Consider the following 16086-nt stretch of genomic DNA (forward strand, 5'->3'; position numbering starts at 1 on the left):
TGTAGGTAATCTACGTGTATGTAACCAGTTCCTTTGAATCTCGTTAACTGCTTTCCTGTGGTGTTTACTCTGGTGAAGAAGTCAGAAGTTTAAGTGGCAATAATGTCACTTAAAGGCTCGGTGATTGAATGTGTACATCACATCATTTGAAATAAAATTTTGTTTAACCAACAGGGGGCAGCCAAGGACCTTCGCTGTCAGTGTCAAACACCAGTCTGCATACACAAAATCAATCACTACTGAAATCAAAGATTTTGAGATGTTAATAAATGAACAACCAGAAAATTCTCCTCCACTCAGTGTAGGAGGATCAGTGGCTTGATATGCAGCCACATGAGATGCATATGGCAGCATATCAACAGTTTTTACCACCTGCTTGTGATTTTCAAGATGAGCTCATCAGCCTTGGCTTTTCCTCTGATCCAACAGACCACCAGATGGTGACAGGCTAGTCTCTATATTCATCCACTTGAACAGGTGTGAAAAAAAAAACCCCAAAAAACCAAAACACAGTCCTCACAAACTGAGCGACCATGCAAGAAGGAGATTAGTGAAGGAGGCCAACAAGACACCTATGACTACTCTGAAGGAGTTAAAAGCTTCAGCGGCTGGAATGGGAGAGAAAGCTCATATTAAATCTCAACTGGAATTTCTCCCAGAGGCATGTGGGGGACTCCAAGGTCAACTTGAAGAAGGATCTTTGGTCTGATGAAATCAAAATAGAGCTTTGTTGCCATCAGGCTGGACGCTATGTTTGGCGGACACCAAACACTCCACATCAAAACAACACCAAACAAACACAGCATGAACTGTGAAGCATGGTGGTGGTGGCAGCATCACACTGTGGGAATCTTTCTCAGTAGCGGGCCCTGGAAGGTTTGTAAAGGTAGAGGGTAAAATAAATGCTGCAAAATATAAGGAAATCCTGGAGGACAATTCTGAATGTGACCAACCTCTCAATCTGTCGCACAAGAGCTGGCTCCTTCTCCTAGCAGGGGTTCCATTCCAAATTTAGGCTCCAAGTTCCCCAGCAAGCAGTGTGCCCTTGGTTTCACCTGGCTTGCTTTGCGGGGCTTCAGAACTTTTAGCTGAGTCAGCATTGGGATGCAGAGGTGTGCCTGTTTGAACTGTTTTAATTCTGGTAGCTTGTTCCTTCAAGGCCTTGCAAGAAAATATTTGATCTACAGAGCAAAGCACAAAAAAAAAAACATTGAGTTCTGCAAATTGAAACAAGCATATAGCTCTGCATCCCTGTCCTGATTCCCCTGCTGAGCACTTTTTGACTGTCAGGTAAAGATGAATCACCATTGAAAACACAGTGTTGTCAGGAAGTGTAATGGTCTAATGAAGATGCAGCTGAAATGGAAGCTGATTTCAGTTTTACCAGGTATACTGCACATTAACACTTCAGTAATGGGCACCTGGAGCTATCTGACAATGACTCATGAGAGCTGAAGGCTTTATAAGGTTATGTGCAGAAATGCTGATGTAATGAGTATCACTGACAACACGAATGTAGTGTTAACAGGCATCTCTGATATATCTCCCTAATTTCCTTGGGATGCGTTCAAGTCTTGTTTTTCCAGCAAGCTTTAGTAGTAGTTTTGTGCTAAACAAGCAGAAGTGAAACAGTGTGACAGGAGATTGTAGATGTGGCGAGAAAAGGGAAGAGAAAAGGAAAGGGCAAGGTGGAACAGATTTTCCATTAATCTGTCAGCTGTGTTTCTGTATTAAAAGCGCACCCTGAAATAAATATAATTCTTAATCCACTATTATCAATTCACACATGTAATTGATCCCTATATGGTCTATGGTGCAGACATGAGTCTTTTCATACAGCTATGTGCAGACATCTGTATTCTTGGTACCAGCTACCCTTCCACTAACTATGTGACGCGAAAAAAATCCTGAACAGTGGGCTGTGCTAGAACATTTCAAACACCCATGACTCCAGTTTGTTGACTTAAACTCCACCTTAAGCACCATCACGCCATACCTACTCAAAGGTAAACATTTCCAATTTGATGTTGACCCTTACCTTATTATAGGAGGAGTTGGTGCAATAGGGTGTTTTTTTTTTATTGGTTTGAGTCACTCAGAGCTGTGGACATACAGATCTGACTTGTGAAGCAAGGTTAGTTGAGTCATTTAAGTTGATATGGAATTAGCAATCTAGAGAAACTGTTTTGACATTGAGGTTTTTTATTTCTCCATCTCACACACACTTTAGTGAATATCATCTTTTGCTTCTCTGCCAATTACACCGTCTTATTGCTGCTTCTGTGTGAGCAGACTGGTGCCAAGTTTTAGAGTTTAGCCAATGATTAGGGTAACTGCACATATTAAAACAGGATTAATGACTGATTGATCCTAATCTTCCAAATCATGTCAAGTAGAGCTCTTCAACATGGCTGAAACATAGTGAAGGCTACTGGACAGTGTCAGATTATGGCCAAGGATTGGATTATCTCTGCTAATCCAATTACACATGTAATCGGCTGTCAAACTGGTCTGGTTTGGAGAGAGTGAATCCACATAGTAGGCTTATTACAGCAGTCAAAAAATTTGGCCAGTGTGTGTGTTGGCCAGGCAAAACTTACATCACGTATCCTGTATATATATAAAAATGACTAAAAAAACAACAATGCCTTGGCAGATAAAACCAGTTAAACTTGCTCGCATACAGGCTGCAAGATAAGCTGAATTGTTAGTCTCTAGTTGGTGACCTCAAACACATTGGTCCATCCACCGGAAACAGAAAAAAATACAACCGATGACGACTTGACTCCACCTCATGATGCCATTTAGCAACAGATGAGCAGCGTTTCATGTTCATTTTGGGCAGCCAGAGACGAGCACTGCCATCGCTACGGTCCCCCGCAAGGAACACTTTGTGACTGTGTAATGTTTGTCAGGCTCCCGGTGCTCCCCTTCTCTCTTGCACCGTAGCTAACCCGAGTGTTACCGGCTTTCTCGTCCACCTAAAAACCGCGTGTGCTACCGCTGGCGCTGGCGAGTTTCTGTGGTGGATCGCTATGGATGTGCTATGGATGGTACCGCTGCTGCTGATTCCACTCCTGATGTGGACGAGCAGCACGTTTGTTTTTTATTTCAAGAAGTGCTTTTACGTCGCCTGGATGATGTTCTTGGCCTTGTTTGCGATCCCTCTGTGCATACTGAAAAGCGGAGGCAGAGACATTGAAAACATGAGGTGAGTTTGTTTGCATAATAAATGTCGCTCGCAGGCAGCGCCGTCCAATAGCTAGCCCACGCTAGCTTGTTAGCTGGCTAACGGCAGCAGTGGCAGCAGTAGCAGCCGTGGTTGATATTAAACATTCACATAAGGCTTGCTAGCAACTTCACCTTTCTCATTGTAGATCTTATGTATGTTAACATAACATCAGTGTAACATCAGGAGGCTTCTAGTCTCCAAATCCGCTTCACATTTGAAAGCGAAGCATAACAAGTAGTAATTAAATACTTGATGAATTTTTAATCATACATATGCTAACATTAGCCCCCTTGACTCAGTGGCAGTTGGAGCGTGTTAGCTGAAAACAAGAAGGCTAACATTGGCATGTTTATGGTCATTGCTTGCCGAAACCGAGTCAGGGCATCTTTCGCCTACTCCCGATGTGGGTTAAACAATGCTGGCCGTAGACAACGGTAATTACTTTCATTATATTTTCTGCAAGAATGCCTGCTACCATCACTCCAGTCAAATGCCTTACGTTAGCTAAGTTAGATGAGCTGAGCACATAAAGCTAAGTCTGCCTGCCCAGTGAATATCACTAAATCACATCACTGTTTTTTTTTCTTTTCTTTTCTTTTTTTTAATTAAGCAAAATCAGTTTAACAATTTTCATCATGCAGCTGATCGGTGTAGCAGTATGCACCGAGTTGTCAGTGTGCCAGCTGAAGGTGCACCTCTATATAACCTCGCACAACATCTCTGCAATAAATCCTATCTTTATGAAGGCTATAATGTTCAGTTTTTATTCATATAGTGTTTGAATGTGTTCTTGAGGCCATAGTTCGTGCTGATGTTGGAGGCGGGTCATATTTAATAGCGTTTCCCATCCTGTCAGTCTCCATTTACAGATATTCAATGGGACAGTGGTCTCAGACTTTTGGACTCCACTGTATTTTAGGGAGAGATTATTGGAAACAACTTTTGAATTCAGTGCAGTGTTAATAAAGCACCATTAACAACAACTACAACTCTCCAATGATCAGTAACATATTATAGGTGCAGATATGGGCTCTAAAGGAATGACTCCTCTGCCTTACCACTGGAGGAAATATGTTATTTTATACTTAAAACACACACACACACACTGACCAGGCCAACTGATACCTGTTAAGACAGAAATGTAGTACACCTTTAGGGTCAGTGTCCACTTGTTGCTGGACACAAATGACTGCATTCCAGTCATTACCTTGAAGAGACAGGTGCCAGATGGCAAGTTCCCCCTGATTAGAGTTGGTTACTGAATAGTTATGAGACCCATCCTCAATGCAACCTCGCTTGGCCTTGATCTGCTGACAGCAGGTCTGCTGTCAGTTACAACAGCAGACCTCACTGCCTCGCTGCTCTTGGAATAACTGTTTCGCAGTCACGTTAACCGTGGTCGCAGTGTCATGTTGCACCAGTGTACCATCCTGACAGCTCAAAGGTTATCAGGACCTGTTGGCTTTGACAAAGTGACTGAATTGGGGTCAGACATTGCAGAGGGAGTGAATAGAGATTTGAATGTGCATTTTACACACTAGCCAGCTCTGGCAAAAAAAGGGCTTTGTGATTCACCAAGGACAGAGCAGTGTGTCACAGACATTAGCTGTCAGACGGGCACACAAAGGCATGAATTCTGGGATTGACTACTTGCTTCACTGATGACTTAGAAGTCTTGAATTGAAAGTAAAGTAAACAGCCTCTACATGTTCAGTCAGCCAAAACCATCCCTTGAACTCAAGTTACAGTTAGCGTTGTGCTTGCATTTCCTGAAATACTCTCGGTGGTTTTCAGTCTGTTGTGTATGCAGACACACAGGATCTGTCACTTAATGTTTACAGCTACTTTTGGCTATAATTATCAGGTGGGATCTCATGACAGCAGATAAAGGACAGAGGCTTAGTTTTCTCACTCACAATTGCTCAAGCTCAGGTTCCATACTGTGTAATGGCTTCTACCATCAGTGGGAGACAACCAGTGTCACTGTCTGTTTGACTAAGCAGTAATGTCACTCAGACCGTTGAAAGATTGACCTTTAAAGCATACATTGTTAAATCTACTCCTTTTTGATTGAACTTGTCCTCTGCTGTGTCATACTGATCCTGTGACCGTGCCCCTGTCCCGAACAGCCCTCTGACCTTTAGCACCCAAATTATCTTTGGCACCAGTATCTTTGTTTGTTGGTACAATATTTTTTACGGATTGCAGGTCAGACTCACCTTTTATCCATGTGTAGCCAGGTTGTAGGGAACCTATGCTCTTATGCGACTGACCTAAATGCCATTATGCTCTGTAGGTTCAAAAGGATCTTATTTAGAGAGTGATAATGGATTGAACTAGAGGATAAGCTTAGTGGATAATAAGAATCCAACTGGGGCCGTTTCATTCCTCTTGAACAATCTTACAATTGCTGCAACACTGGCTGACTCATTGCATAACCAGTGGCTTTTACACTAGACTGAGTGTGTTATCATTGTACTTTTGTGTTGAGAGATAACTGTATTCTGGTTTAAAGGTTAAGTTGTTTTACTATAGTGAGACAATAAATGTGTGTGCGAGCTTAGCTTAAAGCGAAACACTGGTGTGAGATGATTACATTAGGTAGAGTCACATGGTAATGAGCCTCTCGTGTCTTTGATTATGGAAACATAATGAGCTTTACTTTTTCATATAGTAATCAAATCTGTCTGATTTGAGTAGTAAATGATCAAATGGACAGATTTGATGATCAGATCTGACTGATTACCATCTAAACTAGCTCGCACAACTGCCCAGCTGCCTTTCCAAAAGAGTACTTATGTAAAAGCTCTCTTTGGCCTTTCCATCCTCAGTGAATGGGTAAAAAGATTATCAGCTCCAGCATTGAGGTGAAATAAAATCTATTGAAATGCACTAAGTGGATTTGCTGTTTTAGATCCCATAATTGTGGTGAGCAAAACCACACAGAATTACCACAGCCTTGATCATTTAGTCTCCTTTGTCTGAAAGCGTATATTAAAGAAGTGTCAGGGAAAAAAAAACTACCCTAAATTTCAAGGAGATTGGTAAGAGGCATGTTTAAAAGGAGGAAATATTAGGCCAACAACAGAAGGAATGAGTTTGAGAGGGGATATGATTCACTGACGAGGAAAGAGACGTGAGGTATTTTTTTGAAGTGATGTCTTCTCCGGCTAAGACAGAAGATGGGGAGTGACTCTGCTGTTTTCCCTGAGAGGGAAGGTCATTCAAGTTGGTGGTGTAACAGAAGCCAGTTTTGATGTGTTGCACAGGAAAAACAGCTAGTCTGTTATACAAAATTTGTGGTTCAGTTTTGCATGGGAAAGTTCTTGCCCTGCATATTTGGATAGTATGTTATGGCTGCATGACTGTGAAACTAGTGTTACTGTGCTGTGGCATTGAAGTCTTGATATCAGTGCATTTCAATTTTTTCTCTATAAGTGATCTTGTTTATAGTATTTATTTATACTTTTATCCCTTATAGACTTGCTCAGAGCTGATATGACTCCCTAATAACATTTTAGAAAAGTTTATTTGTGAAGAAAGATTTTATTTCAGCATTACTGCATATCAAATATTTTTTTTAAAGCTTTCTGATCTTACGCAAATTACATATAAATTACATGACATGTGCCTTTTGAGCATCCTTACTCTTGCAGGGCGGACCTATAGGGCAGTCACAGGTGTGGAATCTGTAATCAGCTGGTGTCTAAGGAAACTCAGATGTTAATTAGATGTAGATTGCAAACATAAATTGAATGAAAGGCTTTACACAGATTTGCAATCCACTCTTCATTTACACAGTTCTTCACTGCACCTTCATTTTTATAGATCAATCTAGAGACACATTAACATTTGTCCAGAGCACTGTGCGAAACAACAGCTTTGAATACATTTTACTGCGACATTACTTCCGCCTTTGGCTCCAAGAGGCCAACGAGTGAAACCACAATCGAATGATGATCAGATAATGGCTAGAAATAGAGAGCTAAGTAGCTGATTGTAGTGTGGAGTTGATCTGGACATAGAATGTCAAAGCTCTCCTTTCACTCTTGTCAACACCAGAGTTTAGATAAGTTTTTGATTTAAGAAAAAGATTGAGGTGAGAGTGTACTGGTTGGTAGGTGTAGACGTCTACATGGGAAGGGATTCAATCACTCTTGACAAGTGCCACTGTGATAAGTGAGAAGGAATCTGAAAAGCATGTGTCCTGCACGATCAGCGTGTGACGTGGATCTCACCCTGCAGCTGGCTGTTTAGAATCACAGTTGAAGTTTTCCAAGTCAGGGCAGAGGTCACCGCAGATATGTCTCAACAGAGTTCAGGGGTGTTATCTTCTTTGTCTCTACAAAGGTCGAGTTCTGTAAGTCCTGACCGATAAACCCTGGTCAGAGGGGACATAAACAAGAAACACTGCTGTGGATATGATGAGATTATTATTGGGGTTTTTTTTTGTAAATCAAATAACTAATAACCTGTTATTTAACCAATAACTGCCTGTCTTGCACTTTTAAGACTGATTAAGGTCAAATTTAAAACATCTCAACTGACATTCTTACAATGTAAGGCAATACCATAGCAAATAACAAGCTTTACACATTCCAGTGTTACTGTGGCCCTTTGCAGCATGGGGCTGCAGTAGGCTAATAATATGTAGCCTACTGCAGTCATGTGACTGTGAATAGTAACCTATACTTATTCAGGACTGTAATTGACGTTTTTCCTCTCAGGATTATCCGCTTCCTGGTTCGTCACGTGAAGTATTTCCTGGGTCTTCGGTTTGAAGTGAGCGGTTGGGAGCATCTACAGACAGAGGGACCCTATGTCATCATCTCCAACCACCAGAGCTCCCTGGATGTTTTGGGTGGGTACTGTAGTATATACTATATGGACTTTTATTTTTTTGTTTTGGGTCTGTGCTAGGAATCGCTGCCTTGTTATTGTTGTGCTGCACTGTTCAAGCACTGAAGGGACTCTGTTTACAAGGGGCTATGAATCAGATGGTTCTCAAGTGGTATAAGATGGCTTTGTATATGACGTCTGAAAATATTGCAAAGCCCATAGAGCAAATATTAGGAGTTACTTTGGTTTCTTCTTCTTTTAATATCCAGCAGACCAAGAACAGGACGTGCGTTGCTGCTTCCTGCCGGTTAAAATAAATAACATATTTGGTCTCTGCAGATGGAAATGGTGCCCCACTTTATTTGCATATAGAGTGGGAAAGTGTGGTCCGATTGCGAGTGGTCAGTCGAGACGCATTCGGATGCCTGGTGTTGCCTGGAGTTTTATTGTCATTTCTATTTAAAAGTGAGCATAGATATAAAAGATGTTACAGGTTAGGAAACGAAGCCTGGCTCATCTATTTTTAAAAACTGACTGTAATATCTTGTTGGATGATGAGGAATGATGCAAGATGGTTGTTCAGATGGCAGCTTTTCCTCAGCAGCAGGTTTTATTTTTGTAAGTTTGTGTTTATCTCTTGTCTTCAGAGACTCAAATTAGATCCAATTTACCAGCGAAGAAGTGCTGTACATTCAGCAGTTCACCCTGAGCCGAGCAAGTTGACACCGGCTTTGACACACTCAGGGAGTTTTCTGACTATTTTAGTTGAAGTATCCGCAGTCCTCGGCAGTAAATGCAAGAGTCGCAGATGGAAGAAGTGTACCATTGCATTGATTAAGCTCCAACTGTGGGGATTTCTGAATTTGCTCCCAAGTATACATGTGGTGAATCTCCACTCCCTGGCCAATAAAATGGGCAAGCTGCTACTACTCAATGGAACTAGCAAGGATTATTCACTCCCTGCTGCTCCGTGCTTCATAATAACCTGGTTAGGTGAATATTTCCAGGGCAGTTTACACATCACAGCTCTCAAGGACAACGAGCGGAGGGAGAACGTGTGAGCAAGATGCTACACACCTGACTGACCAGGTAACCCGTACAGAGAACGTCTGCACTCTCTTGTTAAACCGCTTGACAAGTGACCATGGTCATGACCCTCAAGGCGAAGCTTGGACCACAGTCGTGCTTTGAGTGCGCTGATTGCTGACCTGGATGAGCTCACTGACACCGTGACACAGGAAACCACCCCCTCACGCTGTTTACAACAAACAACTGACCGATGACCTGAATGTATCGTACTGTAGGGTTGACCCCTGACAACCGGATGAGTAATTTCATATGGATTTCATTGAGTTGGATGCCAAACAGTACAAGACTGGTGCCACCCTGTTCACCCTCCAGGACTTAATACCTCTCCTGGTTTAGTGAGGAAAGGTCAGCACGAAACCCTCACAACCTATTTGAACCAAATGTTAAGACCTGTCAGGTTAATCACATCCAAACATGAAACTTCTCCTTGTTCTATGAAGAACCACCTTTCCTGGTTTTGAGTGCTAAGTCAGATTGCAGTGCAGGTTAGTCAAAACTGGGACAAATGTAAAACGAAACTGGCTTTGTGCTGACAAAAGAGTATTTGACAGAATGGAGAGGGATGTGCTGCAGAGTGCCATGCAACCACAGAAGGGATTTTAATATCATATTTAGTGGTTTGGATCGAACGTATTGATCAACACACGTGCCGATTAAAAAGTCATTCATTTACTGGCCTCGCAGGACTCCGAGGTCTGAGGTGTAGATTGAGTAAGAGGAAGTTGTAGCAAGGTTTTGAATCGTGTTTCACCTCGCGTTTTGATTTTGCATGTGTGGGCATGTCTTTCAACATCGCATCACTCTCTTCAGTCCTAAATCTCATTGTTGAGGACACTAAATTAGCAGAGGTGCGCCGTCTCTCCGTGCGTGCCGAGGAGAGTGTGTTTTTCAGTGCCAGTGAGTGATGAGGCCAGGCTCGAGGCCAGGATAGTGACAGCAGGGGGGAGAGAGCCAGGCATCTAATTAGTACTGAGGAAACTCAGCATGAGTCTGATTTGGCGTCCAAGTTGCCATGCCAACAGCTACACCCAGCCATTACTGGCTGCTCATCCTAGAGCTGATGTGATAAAACTGTTAAGAGCTAAAGTCTTTGACTCTTTCTGATATAATTTACAGTTTCGCTTCTGTCTGCTCACCTTTTTCTCACTCTCGTTTAAACACCATCCACTTTCCCTTCTGTTTTCATATATTTCATTTCACAGACTTCCTTTCTCTAATGTTGGGCGAGTTTCACATCTCACACTGCTCCGTGGTCTGCACCGGCAGCCTTTGTACCAAGGTTGATGAAACATGTCTGATTTCATAATGTAATCGCTAGCCACTGTGATAACTTTCATCAATAAACTTGGTGAAATCCAGGCCATAGATGAATATGATGGCAAGACCAAAGTTCATCCCAGACTGAGTTATTGGATGTCACGTTTAGCCAATGGCACTGCCTAATAATCTAGTGACTAGTGAGTATATTACATGTTAATGTAACTTCAGTAGACTATCAGTCTGACAGTTCTGCTATAAGATTAGCAGTAGGTGGGAAAAGGTTAAAGGATAATGTGAGCATTTAACATCTGGTGCAGTCATACAGAAAGCTCATATCCTTTTTATCAAGTTGAGTAAAAGGAAGATTTCATTAGTGCTTATCTGGAAATGAAATTACAGGCCGCGATGCTCACAGCATCATGCAACTGAAAACTGCTGTTAAGGGGCATTTCTGTCAGGAACCGCGTTCACACATACACCAGGCACTGCTGAGTTTTACCATTCCTCTGTGTGTATTTGTTTTTTCGTTGCACTGAAACTCCTGAAAGTTTAGAGCAACCATCACCTGTTACAAACCAAATTTAAAGTTATGATACTTTGTACTCTCCAGAGAAAATGGGTGCCACGGAATCTATTGTAATTAAGGAAATTTTAAATCATCTCCAGCACCTCAGTATTACATGTTGACTTTTTTTTTAAAGTTCAGATGGCTGACTCTCTTTTCCTGTGTTTCTCAGGCCTGATGGAGATCTTACCAGACCGCTGCACCATGATTGCCAAGAAGGAGCTGATCTACGCTGGCACAGTGGGCCTCATCTGCTGGCTGGGCGGCATCGTCTTTATCAACCGCAAGAAGACCAGCGATGCCAAGAGTGTCATGGCTGGTGCTGCCAAAACCATGTTGGACGACCAGGTAACCTGCCTGGGTACAGGTTTCTCTATCTCTTTTTGTTTTTTGGATGATGAAGGATGAATTAATCCATGTTCTTTGACCCTCACAGATTCGTCTGTGGGTGTTCCCAGAAGGAACGCGAAACCAGAGAGGTGACCTGCTGCCATTTAAAAAAGGTGCTTTCCACCTGGCAGTTCAGGCACAAGTAAGTACTTTTTCTCTGATTTCCTTAAATTTCACCTTCTTTTTTTTTTGGATTTGACCTCCGTTGAACTTCCTTTACAGAGCGAGTTTAAGCTGTCCTGTCTGTTTTGCAACGGCACATGTTAATTACGTCAGTGTTTCATGTCTTGTAATTGTACACCCTCATCCTCTTCATGCTTCACCCCACTGGCAGAACGGCTGTGATGGTACTGGCTGTTTACCAGGAGACTTCTGCCAGTGTTTGTCACCTGAAAGAGTGAGGGGTCATGCATCTGGCATTGTGCTGCTTCTAGACACATGGGGGAGCTAGAAACCTTATATGGCACAAGGCAATAGTATGATTTCACCATATCCAGTATACAAATGATGGTTGTATAGATAGCACCGAATCAGCTTCAGAATTATTAGCAAAGAATGCTTTGAAATGGTCAGAACAGTTTTGTATGTTTACACAGATTTTTTTTTTTGTATTTTCATTCTGCCAGTTCTGTTTTGGTCCTCTCTGAAGTTGTTGTTCGTTCTATGTGATGTAACTTATTCCCCAACTCCTCATATGAGAGGGAGGGCAGATGGAGCTCCCGACACAGAAAGACCGTAGAGTAATTGACAGCTCAGCTGTGCGTGTGTTCATGAGCTTTATCTCCGCATGCTTGCGTGCAGGAGGTCTCTGTTCTCGAGTGGCTGTTTCGTCGCACACACTCAGGGTCAGACAGGTGGAATTAATTAATAGAACATTGTCAAATGAGTTCTGGCTAGAAACCGCAACCCAGGGAAGAATGTTTGTGTTTGAATGTGTGAGTACTGTTTTGTTTTTTTGGGGTTTTTTTTTTTGTGACTTGCTGCAAAAGATTAATATCAGTTTGCTTCAGATATGCTACAGAGATACAGCCCTGCTGCTCCTCATTAGCCAGCACATGAACATTTTCTATGGGGTTGGAGGGGGCAGGGTCAGAACCTGTTTATGTGTTATAAAAAATAGAGTTTGGATGTTAACTGAACTACTTGATTAGGATTTGTTTTGTGTATGTGTGCGTGTCAGCGTGAGGTGGTAGAATAACATCGATTTGAGGTCTGGAGAACACGGTCTGTTTTTTTTTTTTTTGGTTTTTCCTGTTGGCTCTACTCTTGAGACTGTTTGTGTTTGAACATAGACCCTTTCACTCTCTCCACGTTTGCTTCTGCTGAGTTATTGCGCTGCCTTCCCATTTGTACCCAGCCGGCCCGATTGAGTGGAAGCAGGACAGCCCCCAGGGGGAGCCACGTTTGGCTCAGCCAGTCCTGCTGAAGGGCCACTCGGGGGCCTCGAGAGAGCAACTCGGCCTCTATTAGCAGCAGTGGAGGAGATGGAGATTGCTTGTCGTGCTGATTGTGTGTGTGTGTGTGTGTGTGTGTGTGTGTGTGTGTGTGTGTGTGTGTGTGTGTGTGTGTGTGTGTGTGTGTGTGTGTGAGAATGCGATGTTGGTTCAGTGAAGCATTCCTGTCTGTTTCTCATCTTTTCGCTTGCTTAGCAGAAACGGTAACGACCAAATGTAAAGTTGTCGTATTTGTTTAAATGAAAATTTTTATTCTTGACATGGAAAATAAGAGGTGAGAATATTTTGGAACAGTGTGTTAGTCCTCTGTTCGCTCTTGTTTTCCAGGCACCCATCATACCCGTCGTTTTCTCCTCCTACAGCAACTTCTACCTACGAAAAGAAAAGCAGTTCAAATCAGGTAACTCAGCTCGATTGTCCTCTATATATTTTTTTTTTGTTCCTGCATTGCATATGACTAATCCACATCTGTATGCAAAGATCTGCCTGATGTTCTGCGACACTTCTGACAGTAAAGTTTTGTGCCTCTGCAGGGACCATCAGATTGAAGATCCTTCCAAAGATCGAGACAAAGGGAATGACGTCAGACGATATTTCATCCTTGTCTGACAAATCCTTCAACCTGATGCGCTCTGCCTTCCTGGAAATCTCTGACTCCGTAACCCAGAGCAACGGGCCCCTGAGGCACTGAACATTTACCATACTCCCACCTCTCTTTCTCCTATGTCCCTGTCTGAGACCCATCCCTCCCCCAGACCTCCCCGCTCCCCCCAGGTTGTCCCACCACCTGGCCAGGAAACAACATGACACAGGTCTCTTGTCATGAAATCTCTTCTTGTCTAGTTGACGCCTGGTCCAGTCCGCCTCTGGCCTGACCATACAGCACAGTCAGTCCCGACCCTCACTGTGTCTGCAGCAGCACGCCGTGAGCGGAGTGACGGACGGCAAGCCGAACAGTGTGGATGTGTGTTGTTCTTCATGCATGCCTTTTGGATGGCTTTGTCCACCTCCTTGCTTTGATCTCTGGCTTTGGGAGCCTGGTTTTGTTATTTTCTTACTTTATCGCCATTTTGTACTTTTTAGCAGACAAACCTCGACATTTTCTCTTTTCTGTTCATAAATGTCAGTGGGTATTTATGTGTTTCTCTCATGCTGCCTTTGTTCTAGTTATCTTTGGACGCTCACGCACACACACACACACACACACACTCATTTAAAGTACCCCATCTCCTTCCTCCCTTTCCTTTTAGTGTTTTCTCCCCCTTTCTGCATTCCAGTCTCTTGCCTAAAGACAAAAGGAGCGGGGGTCTCCACGAGCGGTGGAGTCCGTGGAGGTGAGAGGTCGACGCCGGTTGACCGTGGGTTTCTTTGGTTCTGTCGCTATGAATTCAGCTGTGCATCCACATTGGCTCTTCAGCTCATACGACCATGACATACTTCATGATGTCAGAAAGCAAGGAATTCAAGGTTACAAGATGCAGTGTATAACAATAGCACCCATCTGTACTGAATTAATGGACTTCAGTGGACTGATCAGTTTTCAGTGTTGTGCATTGTTGGTGTGCCATTGTGCTTTCTTTTAGTTTGACTCCAAAAGTTTAGAAATAACCTGCGTGCAGCATCGAGCAGCATCGAGCAGCAAGTGTCTTCTGGCCGTATTCTGTGTCTTTGCTCTCTATTTATTTCCACATTGGATAATCTTCTGTTTCTTATTTTATTTTTTTTATTTTCTTTTGTTTTAGAAACGATCACACATTTTTGCTCCTCCTCAGAAAGAAGTCACAAATGAACCTATTTAAGATGTGTCAAAAAAAAAAGGTGATTTCATAAAGTGCAATGTCCAACGGATTTAACATTACTGTTCCGAAGTGCGAGCCACCTGCTGTGCCATGACAATTTTTTTTTCTTTTTTCTTTTTTTCGTGACGTTTCCAGTGTAAGCCCATTTACTAACTCATGCTCACCTGCTTAGTAGAGTCATCCACTGACTGATTGCCCTTTACCAATAATGTAATGCATTTACCAGTGATTTAAGGTGGCTCTTGCTGTAAAGAGGAGAGTAAAACTTGTGTTGAGTTATGGATTGAATTATTTAGACTTGTTTGACTTTGTGCAAATATAAATGTTCTGATGAACTTGAAGATTCACTAATTACTAACAGTCCCGACTGCTCAAGTCTACATCTCAGAAGAGTTTGATTATTTAAAATTTATTGTGTTATGAAGGTGAACATAACACCGTTGTGATGTTCTCATTCAGTTATCGCTTACCCTCATAGAGAATTTTTAGACTATTTAAAAAGTTGTGGAAATTTTGGCCTTAAGTTTGATTGGTTGTCGTTGTTGTTGTTGCACTTTGGATTGTTCAGCTCGTTTGCTTATGATCAGTTTTTGTGTTGTAATTTGTTCTGACAATGACTTAAAACCAGATAGAAAACTGACTGAACTGTTTTTAGTTTACATCCAGGTCTTAAATTTAACATTGCTCACTGCCTTTACACTGTTTGCAGAATCACTTGTTTTGCCACTTTTGCCCATCAAACACCATCTGAGAATGTATTTCAGCATTCAGGATATTTGTGTACTACTAATTGCATCTTATTGTTTTATTATAATTAATTTTGAAGTTATTATTTTAAAAAAGGATGCTGTCTTGCATACAGTTGGCATCAAATCAAAGAAATGTATTTATTTGAGCATTAAATGTTGAGTTTCGACTGACGCACACAGACCCTCCGCGATCATCTTGTGAATGGACTTATCAAAACGTTGGTAACAAGCCTGTACACTGCTGTTCATGTTTGAGTGCATCACTAGTTTTACTGTTACCTGCTGGGCTCTCGGCTTACGTGACAGTCAGGGCTTCATTTATGTTCAAGACCGGTATGGAATATACGCACCCACTAATAATAACTGATGAAATTCTGCTTTTTTTTTTTTTTTTTTTTTTTTTTCCTTAGTTTGAATATATTTATTGACCTTTTCCTTATCTGTAAGAGCAGATTTAACCTTTGCAGCAAGTTGTTTGAATGTTAAAAAGTAGTAAACCAAATTGGTTTCTTCCAAAATATGAATATACCATATAAATTTTGCTAATGGAGTGCTTTATCCTTTAATTTCCTGTTCATTTCTTGGCTATTTTGTAATACAAATGGGAGATTTGTAAGCTTTTTGTCATGAGCTTGAACTGGTGGCTAACAGGCTCTGCAATAACCCTGCCGGTTGATTTTGTTGTTTTGTTTTTAGCCAGATGTTTACA

The 16086-nt window shown here is 42.0% G+C and overlaps 1 protein-coding gene across 1 annotated transcript; it reads left to right on the forward strand.

Moving 5' to 3' along the window:
* The first annotated feature begins 2814 nt into the window (after positions 1-2814).
* Positions 2815-15558, forward strand: agpat2 (1-acylglycerol-3-phosphate O-acyltransferase 2 (lysophosphatidic acid acyltransferase, beta)). Its single transcript, XM_041058253.1, has 6 exons — positions 2815-3211; positions 7960-8093; positions 11158-11333; positions 11422-11517; positions 13157-13229; positions 13363-15558. Exons 1-6 carry the CDS (start codon positions 3036-3038, stop codon positions 13518-13520), a joined length of 813 nt encoding a protein of 270 aa, XP_040914187.1. The 5' UTR covers positions 2815-3035; the 3' UTR covers positions 13521-15558.
* The last annotated feature ends 528 nt before the right edge of the window (positions 15559-16086 follow it).

The sequence above is a fragment of the Toxotes jaculatrix genome, chromosome 16 (assembly GCF_017976425.1).
Source record: "Toxotes jaculatrix isolate fToxJac2 chromosome 16, fToxJac2.pri, whole genome shotgun sequence".
NCBI classification, from domain to species: domain Eukaryota; kingdom Metazoa; phylum Chordata; class Actinopteri; family Toxotidae; genus Toxotes; species Toxotes jaculatrix.